This window comes from Eriocheir sinensis, chromosome 7 (genome assembly GCF_024679095.1).
Source record: "Eriocheir sinensis breed Jianghai 21 chromosome 7, ASM2467909v1, whole genome shotgun sequence".
NCBI classification, from domain to species: Eukaryota; Metazoa; Arthropoda; class Malacostraca; order Decapoda; family Varunidae; genus Eriocheir; species Eriocheir sinensis.
In genome coordinates this window covers 11,217,768-11,243,040 of record NC_066515.1, presented here as the reverse complement: position 1 = coordinate 11,243,040, position 25,273 = coordinate 11,217,768, and the positions used below count along the sequence as shown (strand labels likewise).

Sequence of the window (25,273 nt, the reverse complement as noted above, 5' to 3'; positions counted from 1 at the left end):
TAATTAGGTATTAAGAGCGAGTTTGCTCGTGCTTTTGTTTCAATATTTAAAACGCATCTGATTATGTTATGGTCACTGCTTGCAAATGGCTAGCCGACCTCACACGCGGTTATGAGGTGGCTGTCGGTCGTGAAAACTAAATCCAGAATGTTATTTCCTCGCGTCGGCGCGGTAACTGTTTGATAAAGAAATGTATCTTGCGCAAAATTTAATAATCTAGTTCCTTCCCTGTCGGCAGATAGTGCAGACCAGTTAACAGACGGGTTATTGAAGTCGCCGCATATTATTGCATTTCTGTTTCTGATAATTTTATTTATCTCTGCGTAGAGATTTCCCTCAATGTCTTCATTTGATTAAGGAGGTCGGTAAATTACGCCCAGAACATACTTTTCATTATGGACCGTTTCTTGTACATACAATGAATCATAAGCCTCTGTTTCGGTTGTGTTAAGCTGAATGACTTCTAAATTACTTTTAGCATATATTATTACACCTCCACCTTTTTTGTGTGACGACACATAGCAAACGCGTTGTAACCATTGATAGCTACTTCACTTAACTGATGCTTGTCACGCGTATTTAGCCATGTTTCTGTGATCAAAATGAAGTCGGGTTTTTCAGTAATTGCATGAATTATCAACTGGCTACGCTTCTGAATAATGCTACGGGCATTTACATAGAAGATGTTTAATTTATTCGCCGAGTGTGCGCCATATTCGCCGAGTGTGCAGGAGGTGGGCAAGTAGATGTAGATGTAGAGGTAAATTAGAGGGAAAAGTTATCAGTATTAGAGTGAGAGTATTACAAGCTGCCTCGCAGGAATGGTTTTAGTTTGGAGATTAATGAAGGTGATAAGGAGGACATGTGCCTGAAGTGTGTGTGTGTGTGTGTGTGTGTGTGTGTGTGTGTGTGTGTGTGTGTGTGTGTGTGTGTGTGTGTGCGCGCGCGCAATCGCCTCTTCGTGCGGGCCTTGACTTTCTTGAGTCTTGCATGTAAATTTCTCAATATGATATGTAAATAAAGATCTCTAATGTGACACAATTTCGAAATTCACCGAAGCACTTTTTTTCTTTCTGTATATTCAAGAAATGCCTGTCATAGTCGATCCCATAATTGATGTGACTGTCTTTTCTTTGTTGATCTATAATTAAATAATACCTTCCAGTAGGAATTTTAGAACACTATGCAGCGTTCTTCTCCATGTATACAAAAAAAAAAAATTATACTTGAGCTCATAAACCGATGCATCTTAAAAGTGCTTTGCACGCGGACACGTAAGTGATAGAATTTGAAGAAAAGCAAAACTTTTGCATTTCTTATAATGAATGAAAAGGTTAAACTGTAGGTCAAAGACCGGTAAATTGATGTAAACTGCCTATTTTTCTTACCTGGATATACAAAGGAGATTTCTGTTACGCGAAACAGTTGCCAAATATTGCAGGATTTCATAATATACGACAAAGAAAGTAATAATGTTGCAGCGGCAAACATGTGAATAGAGATATTTTTCTTGCCTTGCTGCATGAGAGTGAGTCTGTGTTACCAAGTAACCACAAAGTATTTAGAGCTAGGTTATTTTTATATTCAAATATGAAAGAAATTATATTGTAGGATGTATTTAATTGACGCAATATTAATATTTCTTATCGGTGATTTTAGTCAGATATATAAAAGACAGGTGGCATGTGGTTCAAATAGGAATTAATACAATGACATTTTCATTTAAAAAAAAAAAAAAACGAAAATAAAGGCGACTGCAGCTGGAGAAGAGATAGATAGAAGCAACGTACCTGGATATCTTACACCGCTTTGTAATGAAAAGTAAATGTGTTTCAATAAATTACTTGCTATTAAAATCTACAAAATAGAGAAGAGAAATCATGTTCGTTGAGGGAGGGCCGGCTGCTTTGTGTCCCAGATGTTCAGCGGCGGGCGTCCGGTAAGTCTTGAGGCAATGTCTGCAAAGCGTCCAGCTCACGCGACTTTGATCCGGTGTATAAAGTTCATCACCGTTAACGGAGAAACATGCGCCGCTACGCTGCAGCGTGCTCAAAGTTTGGCCGACGAGAAATTATTAAAAACCACTGGGAGAGGCGGGAAAAATAATGACCGCACGGGTAAAGGCAACACTGGAATATTAATGTAATTTTTTTCTGCGTTATTTTTTGTGTGCAATATATCTGTGTGAAGGGTAATGTTGCGAGGCAAGACGAGGGTCGACGGGCCAATGTAAAGAGAAAGAAGGAAATGGAAGGGCAGAAAAGGGATATTGAAGGGCGCGGAGGGAAGTTCATAGGGGAGAGGGAGGGAGAGAGGGATGTGATGTGACGGCCTTCTATCCGGGCGTCATATTACCGAACCCTATTATTGTTCAGCACCTGGCGAAATTAGAGCCAATCAACGTTCGTGGATGTGCCGTTTAAGCAGGCGGAGGGTCAAATCCGTCAAGATGGGTAAACTGACTCCTGAAGCAGTCTAGGCAATGGCAAGTACAGAGTCCAAAGCCAATCTACATAATCCGTACAGTACGAGATTGACACAAACACAGGATTTTGAGAGTGCAACACAGGAGAAAATGGCTTAATGTGCAAGCACCATGTTGCCTGTGTTATTATTATTATTATTATTATTATTATTATTATTATTATTATTATTATTATTATTATTATTATTATTATTATTATTATTATTATCATTATCATTATCATTATCATTATCATTATTATTATTATTATTATTATTATTATTATTATTATTATTATTATTATTATTATTATTATTACTTTGTCCAAAGCTGCCAAAACCCTGCTGTGGATCATCATCTAGAGCAAGTTTAGGCTTCACAAGACATATTTTCCAGCATCTTTTCACCTTCAGCCAATATGTCTGTACCTGGCTCCAGCAAACCTCTGAGGAAACTTTCTTCAGGAACACTTTCCTCACCTACAGCCATGGTTGCGAGCCATCGCCTGTTTGCAGAGTGAAGGCGCGCCTTGTGGCAGAACTGTCGTGCTCAGTTCAGCATAGGCAACTTGGTGCTCGGTGACCCAGTGGCCAGCGTGCAGGCATGGTGAGCCTGAGGACCTAGCGTGGCCTAAGTTCGAGTCCCAACGGAACACGCTGATTTTTCAGGTCATCGCCAAGTGGCGGAAGATTACCCACATGCCATCCGGATCTTCAATCAACCTTAACGTCATTGACTTCGGTCAAGAAGAGCACCGGGGGGGGGGGCAACATGGGCCAAGCAAGAGTCATATTTTACGGCAACTACTATAAATAAAATTGTTACCTGAGTGCGCCTGACCTGAGTAATCACCTGACCACAGTCACCGTAGTCTATTATAAGCTATGTAATGAATGACCTGACCACTCTCCGGAGACAGCTTGTGTTGTGTGGTGTCTCCCGAGTGCTCCTGGCCGGTCTATATAACAGGACAATCAACGAATATTCACCTCACTATCCTCCTTCCCCCCCCCCCTTTTTTTTTTTTTACGTCTTCACCTGTGGCGCCGTATTATTAATTACGCTGAAGCCGATAGCAATGGTTTAACTCATTTCTCTAAATAACTGCAATGTTGTTAAAAGATGTCTACAGACGTGTCATTTTGCCGGAAGAAACAGCAGTTGCATTTTTTATGAGAAAACATTTTTCTGGATAATACTAAATCATTAATCGGCAATATTCAACTCGTTTTCATCATCCTGCAGGTAAGGTTCCTGTAGCTGAGGTAGAATACACGCTGAATTGTAAATATGGTGGTAGACCGCACGCTTAAGTGTAAATGGCCGGGTAGACCGCATGCTAAAGAGGCACCGGATGTAAATTGACTCTGTACTCTGTTCTTGCCATTGCCTAGAGAGGTTACTGTTTCAGGAGGCAGTGTATTCATTTTGACGGAATTGAGCCTCAGCCTACCAAGAGCCACATCCACGAGCAGCACCCTCAGCACCCCCGCACTCACTACGAGCGTTGATTGCTTTCAATTTCGCCTGGTGCTGAACAATAATAGTGTTCTGAAATATGCATCCGGGCGATAGTGATGCCCAGGGACAAGATATGAATCGACGGTGTAATGCGAAGAGAAGTGAAGAGAGGCGGGACGAGTATTGAAGGGCGCAGAGTACAGGAAGACGGGGGCAAGGGAGATGAGAAGTAGACGAATAGGCCTTGAGAAGACGGCCTTAGTGAAAGCAAGGACAGTGAGGGGCGGTAATGGAAGCTAAGGAGGTAGGGGAGGAGAGAGGTAGAGGATGGGAAGGGATAGTATGTCAGGGGCATATTCTAGTGAGGTCAAGGCTGACTGAAGGGCCAGAACAGAGGAGAGGGGAAGTAAAGGGAGGACACAAATAAACACAAAGAAAGAACAAACAACAGCAGACCTCATGGTCCTTACGAGGCTGTTTGTGACAAGCTACACTAACTATCTAATCAAAGGTGGAAGATGAAAGACAGCAAAGGCGAAGGCTCCTCCCCACCCCCCCATTCCTCCAGGAAAGAAAAAAGAACCATGCAGCGTGGAAAAACAGCATGGAAATTATGCAGGAAAGAGGAAAGAACTACCATTACTGCTACCACTAACCGGGCGATAAAAGCGGATAAGGACACCAGTATTCGAAAGAACTTAACGTTATTATGATAATGAGTAATATCTTAGTTGCTGGTTGGATTCAAAACACTTATCTAATCTATTCTTGAAGGCCGTAACTGTTGTACTATCAACGACATCACAGGATAGAGAGTTCCAAATATTAACAACTCGATTGAAGAAGAAGTGTTTAGCTTCGTGCGACGAGAATCTTTTACCACTTATCTACAAATTGTGATTTCTTCTTGTTCTATTTGATCGATCTATTGTAAAGTAATCTTCCGCATTAATATCACTGAATCCCTTACACATTTTAAACACTTCTATTAGATCGCCTCGCATTCTTCGTTTTGATAGACTGAATAAATTACTTCTTTAAGCCTTTGTTCATATGATAAATTTCTCAACCTAGGAATCATCTTTGTTACTCTTCGTTGAACCCGTTCCAACTTTTCTATGTCTTTTCTGTAGTAGGGAGACCAAAACTGTACACAGTACTCTAGACGGGGTCGAACCAACGAATTATACAGTTTTAACATTACTTTTTCCGATTTAGTATTAAAGACTCGTCCGATGAAGCCAACCAATTTGTTTGCAGTTTTAACTACCTCTGAACAATGCTGACTGGGCTTTAAATCGCTTGATATAGTGATTCCAAGATCCTTTTCTTTACTTACTGCAGAAAGTTGTTTGTCATTCATTACGTACCGAACGCGATTGTTATTTTTTCCGATGTGCAACACTTTACATTTGTCAACGTTAAATTTAATTTGCCATTGATTGGCCCAACGTGCAAGTCGATCTAGATCTGATTGTAAAGCTTCTTCGTCGAGTGTCGCAGTTACTTTACAAGTATTTTTTGTGTCATCAGCAAATTTTGATACTTTGCAAGTGAGCCCATCATCGATATCATTAACATAAATTAAGAAGAGCATGGGGCCAAGCACTGATCCTTGAGGTACGCTGCTTCTGACGTCGAGCCAGTTAGATGTAACACCGTTTAGAACTACTCTCTGTTTCCGCTCAGAGAGCCAGTCCACAAGCCAATTGTGAATGTTACCCGAGATACCGTGCGCCAATAGTTTGCTGAGCAATCGTTGGTGGGGGACCTTATCAAATGCGTTTTGAAAATCCAGATATATGATATCTACTGATCTGCTTTCATCGAACACCTCAAAAATATAATGAAAAAAATTAGTTAAACACGAACGTTTACTACGGAAGCCATGTTGCGAATCATTTATCATATTATTTTCTTCGAAGAATTTCACCATATTGTCGCGAATGATAGTCTCCATTAACTTACAAACAATGGATGTCAGGCTAATTGGTCGATAGTTTCCTGGATGAGACTTGTCCCCCTTTTTGAAAATTGGTGTGACATTTGCAAGTTTCCAATCCGACGGAACTTTTCCAGCTGTTAAAGATTTATTGAATATGATGGAGAGCGGTTTACAAATTTGATGTTTGATTTCTTTTAAGACCCTAGGGGTAATTTTGTCTGGACCAGGAGCTTTGCTTACTTTAATCTTTTCAATTGTGCATAAAATGTCACTTTCTACGATGAGCACGCCACTTAACATCTTTTCGGTCCTTCTAACCTCCGGCGGTTGAGGTGATAAACAATCATCGTCGGTAAATACGGATGCGAAAAAGTTATTTAGGATTGTAGCCATTTCATTTTCATCGTTCGTGTGGTTACCATTATCATTAGCAAGCGGCCCGATACCACAAGTGAGTGACTTTTTATTATTTACATAGCTAAAAAATTCTTTAGGATTAGATTTACTCGTTTCCGCTATATATTCTTCAAGATTTTTCTTGCTTCGTTTTATTAATTTCATGGTTTCGCGGCGAATTCTGTCCAACTCTAGTTTGTCAGCCTCACTCTGAGTTGATATGTATCTACTGTATACGCGTTTTTTAAGAGATAGGCTATTTTGAATTTCGTTATTCCACCATTTGGGTTTCTTCTTAAAAGCTGAACGTCTGTTACGATAGGGTACACATATGCTTATGGCATTGTTCAATATTGTGGTGAAGGCCCCCCAAGATTTATCAATATCTGTTTCCGCCGAGATTTCAGTCCAGTCAGAATTATTTTGAATTGATCGGAGTCTTACGAAATTCGCTCTCTGATAATCAGGCACCTTTTCTTTACTAGGAGTTACTTTACATTCTTTCATATTGATGCTGAATGTGATTGTTCGGTGATCGCTAGAACTAAAAATTGGACCAACATTTACTTCGTTAACTAGATCAGCTGTCGTTGAAAAGATAAGGTCAATTATATTATTTTCCCGAGTCGGTTTTTGAACGTGTTGATGTAAATCACTTTCTAGTAAATTTGTGTATAGGTCGAGCCCTGTATGACAGTTCAACGGTTCACCCCATCTTTTCACTGGCAAGTTAAAGTCCTTGTTTCTAATAATAATTCACTTAATGCGTGGTCGATATCAAGAGTCTGCCTTGGCGGTCTGTAGATAAGTCCAATTACAATTTTACGAGATTTATTTTTAATTTCAATGAAGACCGTCTCTACATTGGTTATAATATCTGTTTTCGGACGGAGGACGGAGGGATGAGCGTGAGATGGGCCGGGCTGGTCGTGTTTCACCGCCAATAACCCGCGTCCATCCTCGACTCGGGAAACCGACTGTGTTGCATTTACCCGAAGGACTGGGAAATATTGAGACGAAGCGGCGCATCAGCTTGTGAGCGACGAGGCGGCGGTGGGCGTTTTTTTTTTTTCTTTTTTGGTTCATTAAACAATATTTTAGCTGTACTTAACCCACAATAATTAGTTTTAATATCCATACTCTCTCTCTCTCTCTCTCTCTCTCTCTCTCTCTCTCTCTCTCTCTCTCTCTCTCTCTCTCTCTCTCTCTCTCTTTTCCCTTCATGTTTTCTTTGGTAAGGGGGGAGGAAGTAATTTATTTGGTGCCACTATGTCAATTATGATGGCGTTCTGTAATTTTCTTTATTTTATGCTTTTTTTCCTGGTCAATTATTATCTCTTCCTTTATGTTTGAGATGCCATGTCGGTACTTCTTATTATTTAGTATTAAATGTAAATAAAACCAAAGATATTATAATAAATTTTAGGAAAAAGTTCATAATGGTTCCAGATAATATCAGTATGGATGGGGAACCTGTAGAGCGGGTAAACCAATATATATACCTTGGAATTTAAATCGATGATGAACTTAAAGGAAATGCAAACACAGACCTAGTCATCTTTGTCGTACCTCCTATCAACCTTTCCTACACTTGCCTTCCTCTCTCTTTCCTCCATTGGTAACTTTGTACATTCTTCCTTTCTGTTCCTGTTGCTCTCACATTTAATATCATGAAATGCCTTGAAAATATTGTTAGGAAACATTTATGTGATAGAATGGAAAATTTGAGGGATCCGATGCAATTTGCTCACTGTAAAAACAAAAGTTTACAAGATGCAAGCCGAATTTTAATAAATGATATTTGCAAGCATTCAGATAAAAGAAATAAATCAACAAGACTTCTATTCATATATTTTAGCTCAGCTTTTAATACTATCCAGCCCCATATACTTTTAAGAAAATTGTTGGAGATGGGTTATAACAGTAACCTTTTGAACTGGATTTTTATTTTTTTTAACACAAAGGACAAAGTATGCCAAAATCAGTAGTGTATAGTTTGACAAAATTGCCACCAACACTGGCGCCCCTCACGGGGGGGTGTTGTCCCCCATACTTTTCAGTCTGTACACAAATGAATGTAGGAGTGTTTTTGACAATTGTACCCTTATCAAATACGCCGATGATACAGTAATTATAGGAAAAATATTCAATGATGACTGCAGAAATTACATAACAGGTCCAAAAATTCGTTGAGTGGTGTAGAGAAAATTATTTAGTATTAAATGTAAATAAAACCAAAGAAATTATAATAGATTTCAGGAAAAAGTCCATAATGGTTCCAGATAATATCAGTATAGATGGGGAACCTGTAGAGCGGGTAAATCAATATAAATATCTTGGAATTTTAATCGATGATGAACTTAAAGGAAATGTAAACACAGACCTAGTCATCAAAAAATGTAACCAAAGACTCCATTTTCTCAGAATTTTAAATAATGTCCATGTAGATAAAAATAATAATCAGCTTGTTTTACAAATCCACTTTAGAATCAAATCTTACTTTTTCAATTTCTACCTGGTATAAAAAAAATAACTTCTGCAGATAAAAATAAGCTAAATAAAATCGTTAGGAAGGCTAAAAGGTTAGGTGCAGATGTAATATCAACAGAGATATTATATCAAGTGAAATGGAAAAAAATACTGCAGGACCAAACCCATTCTCTAAGTAACTGTTTTATGTTTATAAGGTCAGGAAGAAGATTGGCTCTACCCATGATAAGAAGAGATCGTTAGAGAAAGAAAAAAATTGTTCCCAGCCGCATAGTGCTTTTCAACCATGTTTATTTATAGGAATTATGTTTTTATGTTTTATGTTTTTTATGTATTATATGTAAACCATACTATACTATATCATACTATTTGATGTATTGTACACTGTATTTTTACTCTTCTAGAGCCTGTAGCCACAAAGATTTTCACTTGTATGCATTAATGTATAACAATGTGACAAATAAATGATCTTATCTTATTTTTTATCTTATCTTTACTTCTTTTCTTTCTTGTCCCTCGATCTTGATATTGTCTTCATACTGTTCACCTTCACTTATGTTCTTCCCTCCGCCAATTAGTGAGTGTGTGTGTGTGTGTGTAATTCACCTCTTGGTCTGCTGCGGGTCTCTCTCGAGACTGCCAGGCGTTCCCCTATGAGCACAGAGCTCATAGTACCGATCTTTGGGTAGGACTGAGACCACTCACACACAACACACCGCGACAACGAGGTCACAACTCCTTGCCTAACGTCGCGTACCTACTCACTGCTAGGTGAACAGGGGCTACACGTGAAAGAAGATAAACCCAACTTATCTTCACCCAGCCGGGGAACTGAACCCCGGTCCTTCTGGTTGTGAGCCAGACGCCCTACCCCTGAGCTACCGGGCCGTGTGTGTGTGTGTGTGTTTCAGGGATGGAGTGAATACAAGAACTGTGTATTCGAATACGAATACGAATACTTCAAATTCCAACGAATACGAATACACTGAAATGGTTTTGATTCGAATACAAATACGAATACTTCTTGAAAGTATTCATGAATGCATTCAAGAATACTTTTCATTGAAAAATACCTTTTCGACGTAACAGGGTGTATAACTGTTCTGAAGTTATGCGACAGTAAAATGAGCTCATGAACATATATTTAGCGTTCACACTGGCAATTAGCAATTGAGTCAGACTCCAGCCGCGCTGTCACAGTCTCCGAACTCTGTATTATACACGACGATTACATGTCCACCCAGCAGGAGGCTGAGTCATAAGGAACAACCGCTGATATTTCTGACAACATATATTGAAGTATTCGTCAGATTATTCGCAGAATACGAATACTTTCACATTGTATTCGAATACGAATGAAAATACTTTTATTTATATCAGTATTTATTCGAATACGAATAGTAATACACCCAAATACGGTATTCGAATGTATTCGAATACAAATACCGAATACGAATATTCCAGCCCTGGTGTGTGTGTGTGTGTGTGTGTGTGTGTGTGTGTGTGTGTGTGTGTGTGTGTGTGTGAAAATTGAATGACTTCTACAAACACTCTGATCGGATACTTATGGTGTCAGAGCCTTTCCATCAAGGGCCAACGCTGTAATCTACATGAAGAATGAAATATTGTACGTATACCAGATAACAGTACAGTAAGCAGCCAACGTGCCAGTGTGGTACTTCAGCGTCCATAAGTCAGAGGAAATAAATATATGCTGCCGTCAACTTGGTGCTTTCTTGAAGGTAATGACGATGGTGAAAATCGAGTGAAGTGTCCGTGAAAGGCGGCGTTCAGGCAGAGCTGTAATATTTCCCAACATGCGCCACAATCTTTAGTCCATCACACCGTACCTCCGGCACTCACGTCCTTTATATGTTATCCTTCTGTATCGTTCGTTTGATGTTTCTCTTAACTCAGTATATGCAGGGGGAAGTAAAGTGGGGTGTTCAGGTGCACTTTATTCCTTGCGACGTTACTTCAAGTTTACGTCCTTCATATTCCATCCTTCAGTGTCGTTCAGCCTGCCCTTTTACCCGCTATTCGGAGTGCATGTCTTCGTATAAGGGTTACGCGCCTCGGTCCGGGAGTCCCATGAGGCTCCGTGCCTCCCCCCTGACCCCCGCGTGTCCTGGTCGCCGCATGGAGGGACTCGGGGCGTGAACTCCAGTGGATGATTGTGCTTTTTCGTTTGGTCATAATTATATTAGTGTCTATTACTATTTTTTTCTTTTCTTATTTTAGAGACTTTACAGCCATTAGGTCGCAGTCACTCGCCCTTCTTTTTCTTTGTGAGCTATGCACCGTTGAACCCCTGCACCCTCTCCCCAAACTGTCAGTATACACACTACACCACCATTAACACCATTGACATTCCTTCAGTACTACCATCACAAAGAAAACTCACACCCAACACCCTTGGTATGGTAGCCATATTTAAAATCCTCTGTAATGCCACCGTCACCATCACCATCAGAAACCAAAACCCACATCACTTACCCATGAAACAGAAACCATATGGAATAAACATTTTTATTAGTGCCACCACCACCACCATCACCACCACCAGGACCATCACTACCACTACCACCATCATCACTACTACCTCCACACTTCCATCACCATCACCGCCGCCTCCGCTGTATGACCTGCATCAGACTCTTCTTTCTCCCCCCAGACGCTCCGGTGTGCGTTGTGGGCGGGGCGACGCGGGTGCTGGCAGCGGGGCTGGAGCAGCAGGTGAACGTGACCTGCCAGGTGGAGGCGGCGCCGTCAGTGGTGAGGTACTCGTGGGTGTTCAACAACTCGCTCACCTCACACCGGCTGCCCGGCGACCAGGTCTTCATCACGCCAGGTGAGTGTGTGTGTAATAATAATAATAATAATAATAATAATAATAATAATAATAATAATAATAATATTCCCAAGGGTGCTGAAAGAGTGCAAGGAGGTCCTCAGTGGCCTGCTTACCGATATCTTTAAGATGTCGGTAAATTCTGGGTATGTGCCCAATCAATGGAAAGTAGCTAATGTGACGCCGATTTTCAAAAAGGGAGACAAGTCAGCCACCTCAAATTATTGCCCAATTAGCTTAACATCAGTTGTAGGAAAGATGTTGGAGTCAGTTATAGCCCGGAGCATTCGGGACCATCTAGAAAAACATAATTTAATTCATGATTTACAGCATGGATTCACAAAGGGTAGGTCTTGCCTTACTAACCTGTTGTCCTTCTACACTAAAGTAATCGAGGCGGTTGACCGAGATGAAAACTATGACATACTGTATCTAAATTTCAGTAAAGCGTTCGACAAAGTTCCCCATCACCGGCTATTACTAAAATTACAGGCTCACGGCATAGATGGGAAAGTTTTGAACTGGATCAGGACGTGGCTTAGTGGTAGGAAGCAGAGAGTGCAAATCAATAGTAGGAAATCTGAATGGGGCAGTGTTACGAGTGGCGTCCCACAAGGGTCGGTGCTGGGTCCTCTGTTTTTTTATTATGTACATCAATGACTTGGACACAGGAATTAGTAGCGATGTCAGCAAGTTCGCAGATGATACCAAGATCGGTAGAGTAATCCAATCAGACAGGGACACTAGCGTTCTCCAGGATGAGCTTGACAGACTATGATTGGGCGGGGAAGTGACAGATTTTTTTTTTTTTTACAACAAAGGAGGCAGCTCAAGGGCACACAAAAAAAATAAAAAAATAATAAAAAAAAGCCCGCTACTCGCTGCTCCTAAAAAAAGAAACAAAAGAGGTGTCCAAAAGCAAGGTCAAATTCGGGAGGAGAGATGTCCTGATACCCTCCTCTTGAAAGAGTTCAAGTCGTAGGCAGGAGGAAATACAGATGAGGGAAGATTGTTCCAGAGTTTACCAGCGTGAGGGATGAAAGAGTGAAGATGCTGGTTAACTCTTGCATAAGGGGTTTGGACAGTATAGGGATGAGAATGAGTAAAAAGTCGTGTGCAGCGGGGCCGCGGGAGTGGGGGAGGCATTCAGTTAGCAAGTTCAGAAGAGCAGTCAGCGTGAAAATATCGATAGACGATAGAAAGAGAGGCAACATCGCGACGGAATTTGAGAGGTAGAAGACTATCAGTATGAGGAGGAGAGCTGATGAGACGAAGAGCCTTAGCCTCCACTCTGTCCAGAAGAGCTGTGTGAGTGTATATGAACAGCAACAGTGCGGGGGAGAAGATCTGGCGGAGACGGTACAGAACGCCCAGCCTCGAGGAAGCTGATTTAGTAAGAGATGAGATATAAAGTTTTCAGTTGAGATTTTGAGTTAAGGATAGACCGAGGATGTTTAGTGTTGAGGAAGGTGATAGCTGGGTGTTGTCAAAGAATAGGGGATAGTTGTTTGGAAGATTGTGTCGAGTGGATAGGTGGAGAAACTGTGTTTTTGAAGCGTTAAAGGACAGCAGGTTCCTCTTGCCCCAATCGGAAATAATAGTAAGGTCTGAGGCTAAGCGTTCTGCAGCCTCCAGCCTTGAGTCATTAAGTTCCTGTAGGGTGGGTCTTCTATCAAAAGAAGTTGAGTAATGCAGAGTGGAATCATCGGCGTAGGAATGGATAAGACAGTTCGTTTTGGAAAGAAGATCATCAATGAACAACAGAAAGAGAGTGGGAGATAGGACAGAACCCTGTGGGACACCACTGTTAATAGGTTTAGGGGAAGAACAGTGACCGTCTACCACAGCAGAAATAGAACGGTCAGAAAGGAAACTGGAGATAAAGGTACAGAGAGAAGGATAGACACCGTAGGTGGGTAGTTTGGAAAACAAAGATTTGTGCCAGACCCTATCAAAAGCTTTTGATATGTCCAGCACAATAGCAAAGGTTTCACCGAAACGACTAAGAGAGGATGACCAAGAGTCAGTTAAGAAGGCTAGGATATCACCAGTAGAACGCCCCTTGCGGAAACCATACTGGCGATCAGATAGAAGGTCAGAAGTGGAAAGGTGCTTTTGAATCTTCTGGTTAAGGATTGATTCAAAAGCTTTAGATAGACAAGAAAGTAAAGCTATAGGACGGTAGTTTGAGGGATTGGAACGGTCACCCTTCTTAGGCACAGGGTGTATGAAGGCATACTTCCAGCAGGAAGGAAACGTAGATGTTGACAGGCAGACGCGAAAGAGTTTGACCAGGCAGGGTGACAGCACGGAGGCACAGTTTTTAAGGACAATAGGAGGCACTCCATCAGGTCCATAAGCCTTCTGAGGATTGAGGCCAGAGAGGGCATAGAAAACATCATTTTGAAGAATCTTTATAACAGGCATAAAGAAGTTAGAGGGGGGATGAGTAGGAGGAATATGCCCAGAATCGTCCAGAGTGGAGTTTTTAGAAAAAGTTTGAGAGAAGAGTTCAGCCTTAGAGATAGATGAGACGGCAGTGTTGCCGTCAGGACTGAGGAGTGGAGGGAAAGATGAAAAAGTGAAGTTGGAAGAGATGTTTTTGGCTAGATGCCAGAAATTACGGGAGGAGTTAGAGAAAGCAAGGTTTTGGCATTTTCTATTAATGAAAGAGTTTTTAGTTAGTCGGAGAATAGATTTCGCACGATTCCGGGCAGAAATGTAAAATTCATAATTAGCATTAATTTGAAGTCTCTGGTACCTTTTGTGAGCTGCCTCTCTATCATTGACAGCACGAGAACAAGCGTGATTAAACCAAGGCTTTTTAGCGTGAGGAGTAGAGAAAGAACGAGGAATGTATGCCTCCATTCCAGAGACAATCACCTCTGTGATGCGCTGAGCACACACAGAGGGGTCTCTATCCTGGAAGCAATAATCATTCCACGGGAAATCGGAAAAGTACATCCTCAGGTCGTCCCACCGAGCTGAAGCAAAATGCCAGAAGCATCGCCTCTTCGGAGGTCCAAAGGGTGTACAGGAGCGATAGGACAGGATGCAGAAATAAGATTGTGATCGGAGGAGCCCAACGGAGAGAACAGTTTGACAGAATAAGCAGAAGGGTTAGAGGTAAGGAAGAGGTCTCGAATGTTGGGCCGGTCTCCAAGATGGTCGGGAATACGTGTAGGGTGCTGGACCAACTGCTCTAGGTCGTTGAGGATAGCAAAGTTGCAGGCTTGTTCACTAGGATGGTCAGTGAAAGAGGATGAAAGCCAAAGCTGGTGGTGAAAATTGAAATCTCCTAGGATGGAGATTTCAGCGAAGGGAGAGTGGGTCAAGATGTGCTCCACTTTAGAGTTCAAATAGTCAAAGAATTTTACATAGTTAGTAGAGTTAGGTGAGAGATAAACAGCACAGATGTATTTAGTAATAGAATGACAATGAAGTCTTAGCCAGATGCTAGAAAATTCAGAAGAGTCAAGGTTGTGGGCACGAGAGCAAGTGATGTCGTTGCGCACGTAGGCGCAACATCCAGCTTTGGATTGAAATTTAGGATAGAGATAGTAGGAGGGAACAGAGTAGAGATTGCTGTCAGTAGCCTCAGAACCCTGTGTTTCGGTAAGGAAGAGAAGGTGAGGTTTAGAGGAGGAGAGATGATGTTCCACAGAATGAAAATTAGAACGAAGACCGCGAATGTTGCAGAAATTGAGATGAAAGAGGTTCAAGGAGTTATCAAGACACTTCTCGGGTCGGCAGCCAGAAGGGGAGTCCTCCCTGGGGGAGTTTGTGGAAGATGGAATTCAATGACGGGAAGTGTTGCATTCTGAGTGTAGGTAGGAATAACCCCTCACACAATTACTCCTAAAATGGCACTCCTCTAAGTAAATCTGGGCGTGAGAGAGACTTAGGAGTCCTAGTGAGCGCTGACCTCCGTCCTAGGGCTCAATGCATTCAGGCTAAAAATCGGGAAAACAGAGTACTTGGTTTCATCTCAAGGAGCGTAAGCAATAGGAGCGCTGAAGTCATCCTCAAACTTTACTTAGCACTAGTTAGACCTCATCTCGATTATGCAGTTCAGTTCTGGTCCCCCTACTATAGAATGGATATCAAGATGTTAGAATCTGTACAGAGGAGGATGACAAAGATGATTCAGGGGGTGAGAAACTTGCCTTATGAAGGCAGGCTGAAGCAGTTAAATCTACACTCGCTAGAAAGGCGAAGGTTGCGAGGAGACCGTATCGAAGTCTATAAATGGATGAAGGGCTTTAATAAAGGGGATGTCAATAAGATTTTGATAGTAAAAGAGCCAGGTAGGACGCGTAGCAATAGTTTTAAGCTAGACAAATTCAGATTCAACAACGACATAGGCAAGAATTGGTTCACCAACAGAGTGGTGGACGAATGGAACAGGCTTGGGGGCCATGTTGTGGGTGCCAATACCGTAGATACATCCAAGAAGAGGTTAGATAAAGCCATGGATGGTGAGGTAAGGTGGGGTTGAGTGTACAGGAGCTGCCTTGTATAGACCAACCGGTCTCTTGCAGACTCCTAACATTCTTATGTTCTTATTCGTGTGTGTGTGTGTGTGTGTGTGTGTGTGTGTGAGAGAGAGAGAGAGAGAGAGAGAGAGAGAGAGAGAGAGAGAGAGAGAGAGCATGTGCGTGTGCTTGCGTGTGTGTGTGTGTGTGTGTGTGTGTGAGAGAGAGAGAGAGAGAGAGAGAGAGAGAGAGAGAGAGAGAGAGAGAGAGAGAGAGAGAGAGAGAGAGAGAGAGAGAGAGAGAGAGAGAGAGAGAGAGAGAGAGAGAGAGAGAGAGAGCATGTGTGTGTGTGTGTGTGTGTGTGTGTTTACAGAAAAGGAGACAGTTCAAGGGCGTGAAAAAAAAACAATAATGAAAAAAAAGCCTGTTACTTACTGCTCATGAATAGAGTACAGAGGAGTGGCCAAAAAGAGAGGTCAATTTCGGGAGGAGAGGTGTCCTGATACCCTCCTCTTGAAAGAGTTCAAGTCGTACGAATGAAGAAAGATTGTTCCAGAGTTTACCAGTGTGCGGGATGAAAGAGTGAAGATGCTGGTTAACTCTTGCATAAGGGGTCTGGACAGTATAGGGATGAGCTTGATTAGAAAGTCATGTAAGGTGAGGCCGCGGGAGGGGGGGAGGCATGCAGTTAGCAAGTTCAGAAGAGCAGTCAGCGTGAAAATATCGATAAAAGATCGAAAGAGAGGCAACATCGCGACGGAATTTAAGAGGCTGAAGACTATCAGTAAGAGGAGGAGAGCTGATGAGACGAAGAGCCTTAAGGGCCCCATACACGCTCAGGCGACCTGTCCGGCCGCCTGTGCAAACCATGACTGTTCAGGCAAAACTGAGCGTGTATGGGACATTGAGGCGGTCTGTGCAGGCCGCCCGGAGAGGTCGCCTCACGAACCTGTAGCTGACAGGTTGGCTCCGTCCGGCCAGCGTCCGTTTCAGGGGTCATACTTATAAAGAAATTGTGTGTTTGACGTAAGTGTCGCCATAACTAGGTGAAAAAGTTGTGGCTCTCACCATAAGATTCAGATTTCATCGTTACCAACCACGGCGAGGTACCTTATCAGCTCAGTTCTTTTATATCAATTCTTAGGCTAAATAATACCGTAAAATGGTTAAAACTATTTACTAAAATTACACTACATCTGTTATATAATTGTTTTAGAAGGTAATGGTGAGATTGTTAAATATAATGGCATTGTTTATGTCGGCCCCGTTGAAACCAGAGATTTCATGATGGCAGAAGGTTTTCTGAGCTGGTCAGCTCGGACGCGGCGATTTCTTCCCCTCTCTCCGCCAAGCAGGGGAGGAGGAAAGATAACTGGGCGCAGGAAGAAATGTTCTTCCTGGCCCAGTTATACCAAGAGCATAAGGCAGACTTTAGTGTCTGCAATGCCCGGGTAAAGGCGGCTGCCTGGACGGCGATCATCGAACGCCTGGCGGAGGCTTAATTTTCCCTGTGGCAGGACCACCAAGGACTGCCAAAAGAAGTGGCAGTCAATGCAATCAACGGCGAAGAGGAATATCTCCGTCCATAAGCAAGCCTTCACTGCCACAGGTAAGAAATGTTTCTTATGTTTCACGACATAATATTAATAGTCAAACACTACACTATGGTACTTCCACTTTAGAAAAAGCAGTGGCAGGTAAAATGTAAGACATATACAACTTTATCTAGCAGACAAATATAAATATTAGGCAGGCCCAACAAAACTTACCAGTAACATGATCATCTACATATTGGTAGGTGTTTAATCATTTCCCCTTACTCATCCTTAGTCATTTTCCTGTCCCAAGTTTACCTTGAAGTATTACTGAAACAATGGTTTTAGAATACATGATATTTCTTTCTATGAGATTCATGGACACTGCTGAAAATCAAAAAGTGAAGGTCAGTATAACACCCATATAACTCACACAAGCTGAACCTCCCCCCGTCAGAGCACTAGAGTACTATTAGCATAAACCTTTACGGTATTACCTGTACATCATTATAAGTAAAGAGGTTGCATAAGGTAAAGGTAAGTGAAATGTAATTCATATGATTTATTATCAAATATTGTCTGGTACGTGTGGTATTTAAGGCTGTGGCTACCTCTGGTTGAACATGTAGTTGAAGGATGTTGATAAATGTCACCCACATTATACTAGAAAATGCTTTAAATTTGTTCCTGTACAAAATTGTATATTCTTATAAGAAAAGTGAAGTTTTTTTAAGGTATGGAACTTACATTGTTGACATTACTACAATGACTTATATTAAATCTTAATTTCAGGTGGTGGTCCAGCTCCTCCCCTCTCACAGCTGGATAGCCTGCCACGATCGGCCAGATGACGTCCTCGTTGTTGGGCCACCTACTTCTCCCCTCGTGACCGTCAGCTTTAAGGATAAAAGGTATGGGCTACTTCATCACATAAGATCGTATTGTTTATGCTGTTTCTCGGGTTACCTTTTTTGTTTATTAACATATTGAAAAATAAATTATATAACCCTCACTTTTATGGAACTCAACAAACTTTTCTGGTACAGTTCTGTGTCTGCGGGAAATCACTGATAACGTTTGGCAGGTGAGTTCAGGGCAGTTCCTTAGTGGGCCGGCAGAATCTGTCCGCCCTATTGTAAACACTTTCATTCTTGTCCTTTAGTGAATCACCTTTAATCTGGAGTCATGAATGGACATTTTTAGTTACAATAATTTTAGTAATGTTCGTGCATACATCAAATATTTTTTTCATTATTCTTAGGGTGAAACCTATTTATATTTTTTTCATTTTGATTATTTCTCATACTATATCTTGAGATCAATTTGAAATTATTTTCTCCCTCACTTGGAGTTTCCCAAGTCAATTTCCAGTGTGCTTACCACAAACTAGTTGCTTTTCTTTGTTGTATAAAAGTATGAATAAAAAAAATGTAAATCAACAGTTACCATATCTTTTTTATTTAAATTTAATTTATTAATTCAGTGCATGGAGTACCAGCATTAATTATTAATGGTATACATAACTATTTATTATGGTTCTAAATATGTTTTAACATATTAACACTTTTTCAACATGCATCACTTTGAACTTAACCAGCAGGTTACTTGAGGAGGAGGAGGACCCAATAACCACGCAGCCCGGCCCCAGACAGTCAGCCCCTACACCAGCTACCACCCTCACTGCTTCCTCCTAAACCAACCCTCAGGCAGTTCCAGCTATGTATGGTATGTACTTTACAATGATACTTCATTCAGGCACGTGAGATAAGTAGAAGTGAAGATATAAAAAGATAAGTAAGGTATGTTTTTGCCTGAATATGCCCACGTGGGAGGACAGGCACGGCAAAACAAGCCCGCGCTTTAAGGGTTAATCCCTGAATTATCTATGTCATTCTTTTCTGTTGGAGTAAATAAATATTAATGATATACAATGATTATTTTTCTTACCCAAAACAGGATGTTTATTACACAGGTACATGCTGGGGCAAAATGGGGACGGTAAACATTAATCAGGTAAATGTTATACTGGCCCTGTATTGGGTTAATGGGTTCTTTTGTCACTGGTTTGAAGGGCCAACAGGACAGAGACAGCACCAGAACAACAGCGGTTGTTCCAAAATTTACTTAATACCAAACAATGAAGAAAAACTACTAAAATAATAAGGCGTAATAAGAAATAATAATAATAATAATAAGGAATGAATTGTGATTGTCACTGATTTTGTTTAAGTTGTAGTATCACCCCAAAGGTCAAGAAACAGCCATCCATCCCATCCCCCAGTTTACAGTGGTTAATATTGTCAAATAAATTGCATCAGAAAAATGAAACGGTGTAGTAGTGATGACTTGGGCCCATCACAACAGACGACCAGCAAGGAGACGGTGTACACACTTTCAGCCGTTGGTATACTCAGAAGATTCATCAACTTCCCCAACACTCCACAAGAAACTGAGTTGAAGCAGCAGGAATGCAGGCAGATTGCAGGACTCAGTAGTGTCTGCCATAATTGAGAGAACACATAAGCAGGGAAAATTTGTGGGAATTAGTTTAAAATACCAATGATATGATTTCTAAAGCTAGGGTTAAAAGTAAATGCTTCATGATCATAGTTCTCTATCTATCTCTCTGAGGTAAGTCTGGAGAAATAGCCAGCAGATTAATGTTATGAGGAGGTGGGTTTTACAACTTACATGTGTGGAAGCTTGTCATTTTTCCTCATGGGGATGGTTAGGGTTGGGCAGGGACAGGGTGAGGACCAGCACTGAAAAGTACAGGCAAATTAATGTTGTATTCTAACACTAGTTTCTTATGAATGTTAAAATGATGGGGTTTATACTTTATGGTGAGGCGGTGGCCAAGAGGTCATCGTGCTGGCGTGACATTTGGGTAGTCGTGAGTTCGATCCCAGCACTCCCAACTGAATATTTTATGTCATCGCCGAGTAGCTTAAAAGTACCCACAAGCCTCCCAGACGACCACTCTCTGCCCGGAAAGGATCAATAATGATCTGCGGGGGAGTGCATGAGGCAAAAAGATGGTGCCACTATAAAACACAAGTCTGTGCCATTACGGATTTGGGCCAGCCACCAAGCCCATCAGCACCATCAAGTAATAGCCTACCTGCGCCATAGACAAACGTTAAAAAAAAATATATATATTATTTTGTAATGAATTATGAGTAGCCACAGCACTTACTTGAAGTGAAAATTGACGTATGCATCCCTGTATCGCAGACCATCCCGCTGGTTCCGTCCAGCAGCAGGTGCTATCTGCACAACAGGTAGAGGCCGTGCACTCTCACCAGCCTCGTTACCTGCAGGTAAATCGATGTTCCTTTCCTTGCAATGCTGTGCAGCAAAGCACACACCTCGATGATCCTGCTCACATATGCAGGGGACTTAAGCCTTTCCCCATGAAGTATGTGGAATCGTCGCTTCCACTGCCCGTTGACCCTCTCCACGGTGCATCTGGTCCTCTTGTGTGCACTGTAATGCATAAAATGTATACATTATTGCATTATCCTGAAAACTAACTCTACCACAATAGTGACTCCTGAGATTAATTAACAAGTGCAACTTCAGCATGGGAGAGTTACTGTTTTATCTAAGGTGATATGTACACCATTAGATGTGACACTCCATAGTATAAATATTAAGTAAGTGGAGAATTACCTCGTCATTACATTGGTATATGCTCTCAGCTCATGTATGGCCAATTATCTAGCAAATTAGCATTTTATCATACATGCAGTGTATATTGTACATAACTTACCTGTTGTAGTAAGTTTGTGGGCCAGGCAGAGGGCGCAGGTATGGAGTCAACAGCCACCTCTGACTAGGATAACCACTGCCCCCCCGGAGAGACGGCCTTGTTTCTTGATATTGGGGATGTTAATTCATTTCTTACTAAATCAGGAACAAACACAATTCCTCCCCTGTTCAGTCTGTATATTTTGACAAGTTCTGCGTCACTTAAACTGTTCAATATGTCCCGCCTAGGATGAAAAGACCTTGGGAGACGCCGCACCTCAGCCATGTTTACCTTCCAGCTGGTTCTTGATCTTGATGTCAAAGGTGACTTGGACCACGTTAAGTGAGTCTGAGCCAGTAACCATAGCGCCTATTACATTTCACACCCAAATTTACCGACGGCCGATTCTGCGGCTCGAAACTACGCGACTTAGGACGCGGAGCCGCTCCTGCGGCTCGGAATACGAGGCTGAGACGGAGACTTTGCTTTATACGTATGGGCCCAGGCCTGTTTCAGCGTGTATGGGCACATGAGGTGGCCTTGAGGCCACATTTCTCAGTACAGCACTCGGCAGCTTACCGTGAACATGTCTGCCGTACTGAGCACCAGCTGCACCACTAAAGAAGAGCGGCGATTTTGGAGTGAATTCATTGAGATATACAGGGGAAATCCGTGCCTTCAGATCTTCATATGCTCGACCCGTTGCCAGGAAGCGGAGTGTAGCTGTCAGCCTCTCATGAAGAGATATGGGCTTGCGCATGCATGTGTCTTGTTTCTTACTGAAATGACTTACTAGAGACAGCAGCGTCAAATAAGTTTGTTCGTCCATCCTGAGATATTGAACCACTTCTGACTGTAGTCTCAGCTTCTACAGTAACTTCATATATGACAGTCCATCCCCTTTCTGCAACCACGCTTTGGTCCATACTTTCCTCTTTCTCCTCTTCTTGGACTTCCGTAATAACTTGTAGGTCACTGTAACAGCTGCAGCTGCAAGTAGGTCTAACTCTTCCGTATCCATGAGAGAGGCCATGATCTTCACTCCGCAGTCTCGCTAGAACTGAGCTGTTGCCTTGAGGCAGGACTGAATAGTGTGTGGGTGACATCAGGCGGCGGAATAGGCCGCCTGAGCGTATATGGGGCCCTTTAGACTCTACTCTGTCCAATAGAGCTGTGTGAGTGGAAGCTGATTTAGTGAGAGGAGATGTGAAGTTTCCAGTTAAGAGATTGAGTTAAGGATAGACCGAGGATATTTAGTGTTGAAGAAGGTGACAGCTGAGTATTGTCGAAGAATAGGGGATAGGTGTTTGGAGGCTTGTGTCGAGTTAATAGGTGGAGAAATTGAGTTTTTGAGGCGTTGAAGGACACAAGGTTCCTTCTACCCCAATCGGAAATGATAGCAAGGTCTGAGGTTAAGCGTTCTGCAGCGTCCAGTCTGAAGTAATTTACTTCCTATTGGGATGGTCTTCTATTGAAAGAAGTTGAATAATGCAGAATGGAATCGTCGGCGTATGAGTGGACAGGACGGTTTCTTATGGAAAGAAGATCATTGATGTTTAACAGGAAGAGAGTGGGTGATAGGACAGAGCCCTGTGGAACACCACTGTTAATAGGTTTAGGGGAAGAACAGTGACCGTCTACCACCGCAAAAATAGAACGGCCGGAAAGGAAACTGGAGATATAGGAACAGAGAGTGGGATGGAATACGAAAAACGGACAGTTTAGAAAGCAAGACTCTACAGAAGGCTTTCGATATGTCTAGCGCAACAGAAAGTTTCCCCAAAACGGCTAAGAGAGGATTACGAAGAGTCAGTTAAGAGAGCAAGAAGATCGCCAGTAGAACGCCCCTTGTGGAGCTCATACTGACGATCAGATAGAAGGTTAGAGGTGGAAAGGTGCTTTTGAATCTTCCGGTTAAGGATGGATTCAAAAGCTTTAGATAGACAGGAAAGTAAAGCTATAGGGCGGTAGTTTGAGGGATTGGAACGGTCACCCTTCTTAGGCACAGGCTGTACGAAGGCGTACTTCCAGCAGGAAGGAAAGGTAGATGTTGATAGGCAAAGACGAAAGAGTTTGACCAGGCAGGGTGTCAGCAAGGAACCACAGTTTTTAAGGACAATAGGAGGCACTCCATCAGGTCCATAAGCCTTCTGAGAGTTGAGGCCAGAGAGGGCATAGAAAACATCACTCCTACGAATCTTAATAACAGGCATAAAGGAGTCAGAGGGGGGATGAATAGGACGAATATGCCCAGAATCGTCCAGGGTGGAGTTCTTACAGAAAGTTTGAGCGAAGAGTTCAGCCTTAGAGATAGATGAGACGGCGGTGCTGCTGTCAGGGTTAAGGAGAGGAGAGTAAGAGGAAGAAGTGAAATTGGAGGATATATGTTTGGCTAGGTGCCAGAAGTCACGGGAAGAAAGGTTTTGACATTTTCTATTTATGAAAGAGCTTTAAGTAAGTTGAAGAATAAATTTGGCACAGTTCCGGGCAGAAATATAAAGATCATGGTTAGCTGGAGCGCGAAGGCTCTGGTACCTTTTGTGAGCTGCCTCTCTATCTTTAATAGCACGAGAACAAGCATGATTAAACCAATGCTTTTTGGCATGAGGAGTAGAGAAAGAACGTGGAATGTATGCCTCCATTCCAGAGACAATCACCTATGTGAGGCGCTGGGCAAACACAGAGGGGTCTCTCTCCTGGTAGCAGTAATCATACCACGGGAAATTGGAAAAGTACATCCTCAAGTCGTCCCACCGAGCTGAAGCAAAATGACAGAAGCATCGCCTCCTCGGTGGGTCCATAGGGTGTACAGGAGCGATAGGACAGGGTACAAAAATAAGGTTGTGGTCGGAGGAGCCCGACGGAGAGAACAGTTAAACAAAGTAAACAGAGGGGTTAGAGGTAAGGAAGTGGTCTAGTATGTTGGGCCTGTCTCCAAGACGGTCGGGAGCACGTGTAGGGTGCCTTTGACTCCACTCTGTCAAGGAGAGCTGTGAGTGGACCTCCCCACACACACACACAAACACACACGAGATGAGTAGTCCATACGAGGGCGGACAAGGCCCCTATAAATTGATAGCAACTCTGCGGGGGAGAAGAACTGGCGGAGACGGTACAGAACGCCCAGCCTCAAGGAAGCTGACTTAGTAAGAGATGAGATATGAAGTTTCCAGTTGAGATTTTGAGTTAAGGATAGACCGAGGATGGTTAGTTTTGAAGAAGGTGAGAGTTGAGTGTTGTCAAAGAATAGGGGATATTTGTTTGGAAGATTGTGTCGAGTGGATAGGTGGAGAAACTGTGTTTTTGAGGCATTGAAGGGCACCATGTTCCTCTTGCCCCAATCGGAAATAATAGCAAGGTCTAAGGCTAAGCGTTCTGTTCCCTCCAGCCTTGAATCGTTAAATTCCTGTAGGGTGGGTCTTCTATTAAAAGAAGTTGAGTAATGCAGAGTGGAGTCATCGGCGTAAGAATGGATAGGACAGTTCGTTTTGGAAAGATCATCAATGAACAACAGAAAGAGAGTGGGAGATAGGACAGAACCCTGTGGGACACCACTGTTAATAGGTTTAGGGGAAGAACAGTGACCGTCTACCACAGCAGAAATAGAACGGTCAGAAAGGAAACTGGAGATAAAGGTACAGAGAGAAGGATAGAAACCGTAGGAGGGTAGTTTGGAAAGCAAAGATTTGTGCCAGACCCTATCAAAAGCTTTTGATATGTCCAGCGCAATAGCAAAGGTTTCACCGAAACGGCTAAGAGAGGATGACCAAGAGTCAGTTAGGAAGGCAAGATCACCAGTAGAACGCCCCTTGCGGAACCCATACTGGCGATCAGATAGAAGGTCAGAAGTGGAAAGGTGCTTTTGAATCTTCCGGTTAAGGATTGATTCAAAAGTTTTAGATAGA

The 25,273-nt window shown here is 42.3% G+C and overlaps 1 protein-coding gene and 1 long non-coding RNA gene across 2 annotated transcripts in view; one reads left to right on the top strand and one right to left on the bottom strand.

Annotated features, from left to right (window-relative positions):
* The window catches only part of LOC126992569 (hemicentin-1-like), a 203,252-nt gene that overhangs the window by 113,268 nt on the left and 64,711 nt on the right, over window positions 1–25,273 (top strand). Inside the window, exon 9 of the mRNA XM_050851383.1 lies at window positions 11,431–11,607. Within this exon, the coding sequence (XP_050707340.1) occupies window positions 11,431–11,607 (177 nt within the window). The remainder of the gene's footprint in view (window positions 1–11,430; window positions 11,608–25,273) is intronic.
* LOC126992580 (uncharacterized) lies at window positions 18,835–21,743 on the bottom strand. Its single transcript, XR_007746655.1, has 4 exons — window positions 21,390–21,743; window positions 20,814–21,103; window positions 20,309–20,379; window positions 18,835–20,115 (listed from the first exon to the last, which is right to left on the bottom strand). It is a non-coding gene; the product is annotated as an uncharacterized LOC126992580 (long non-coding RNA).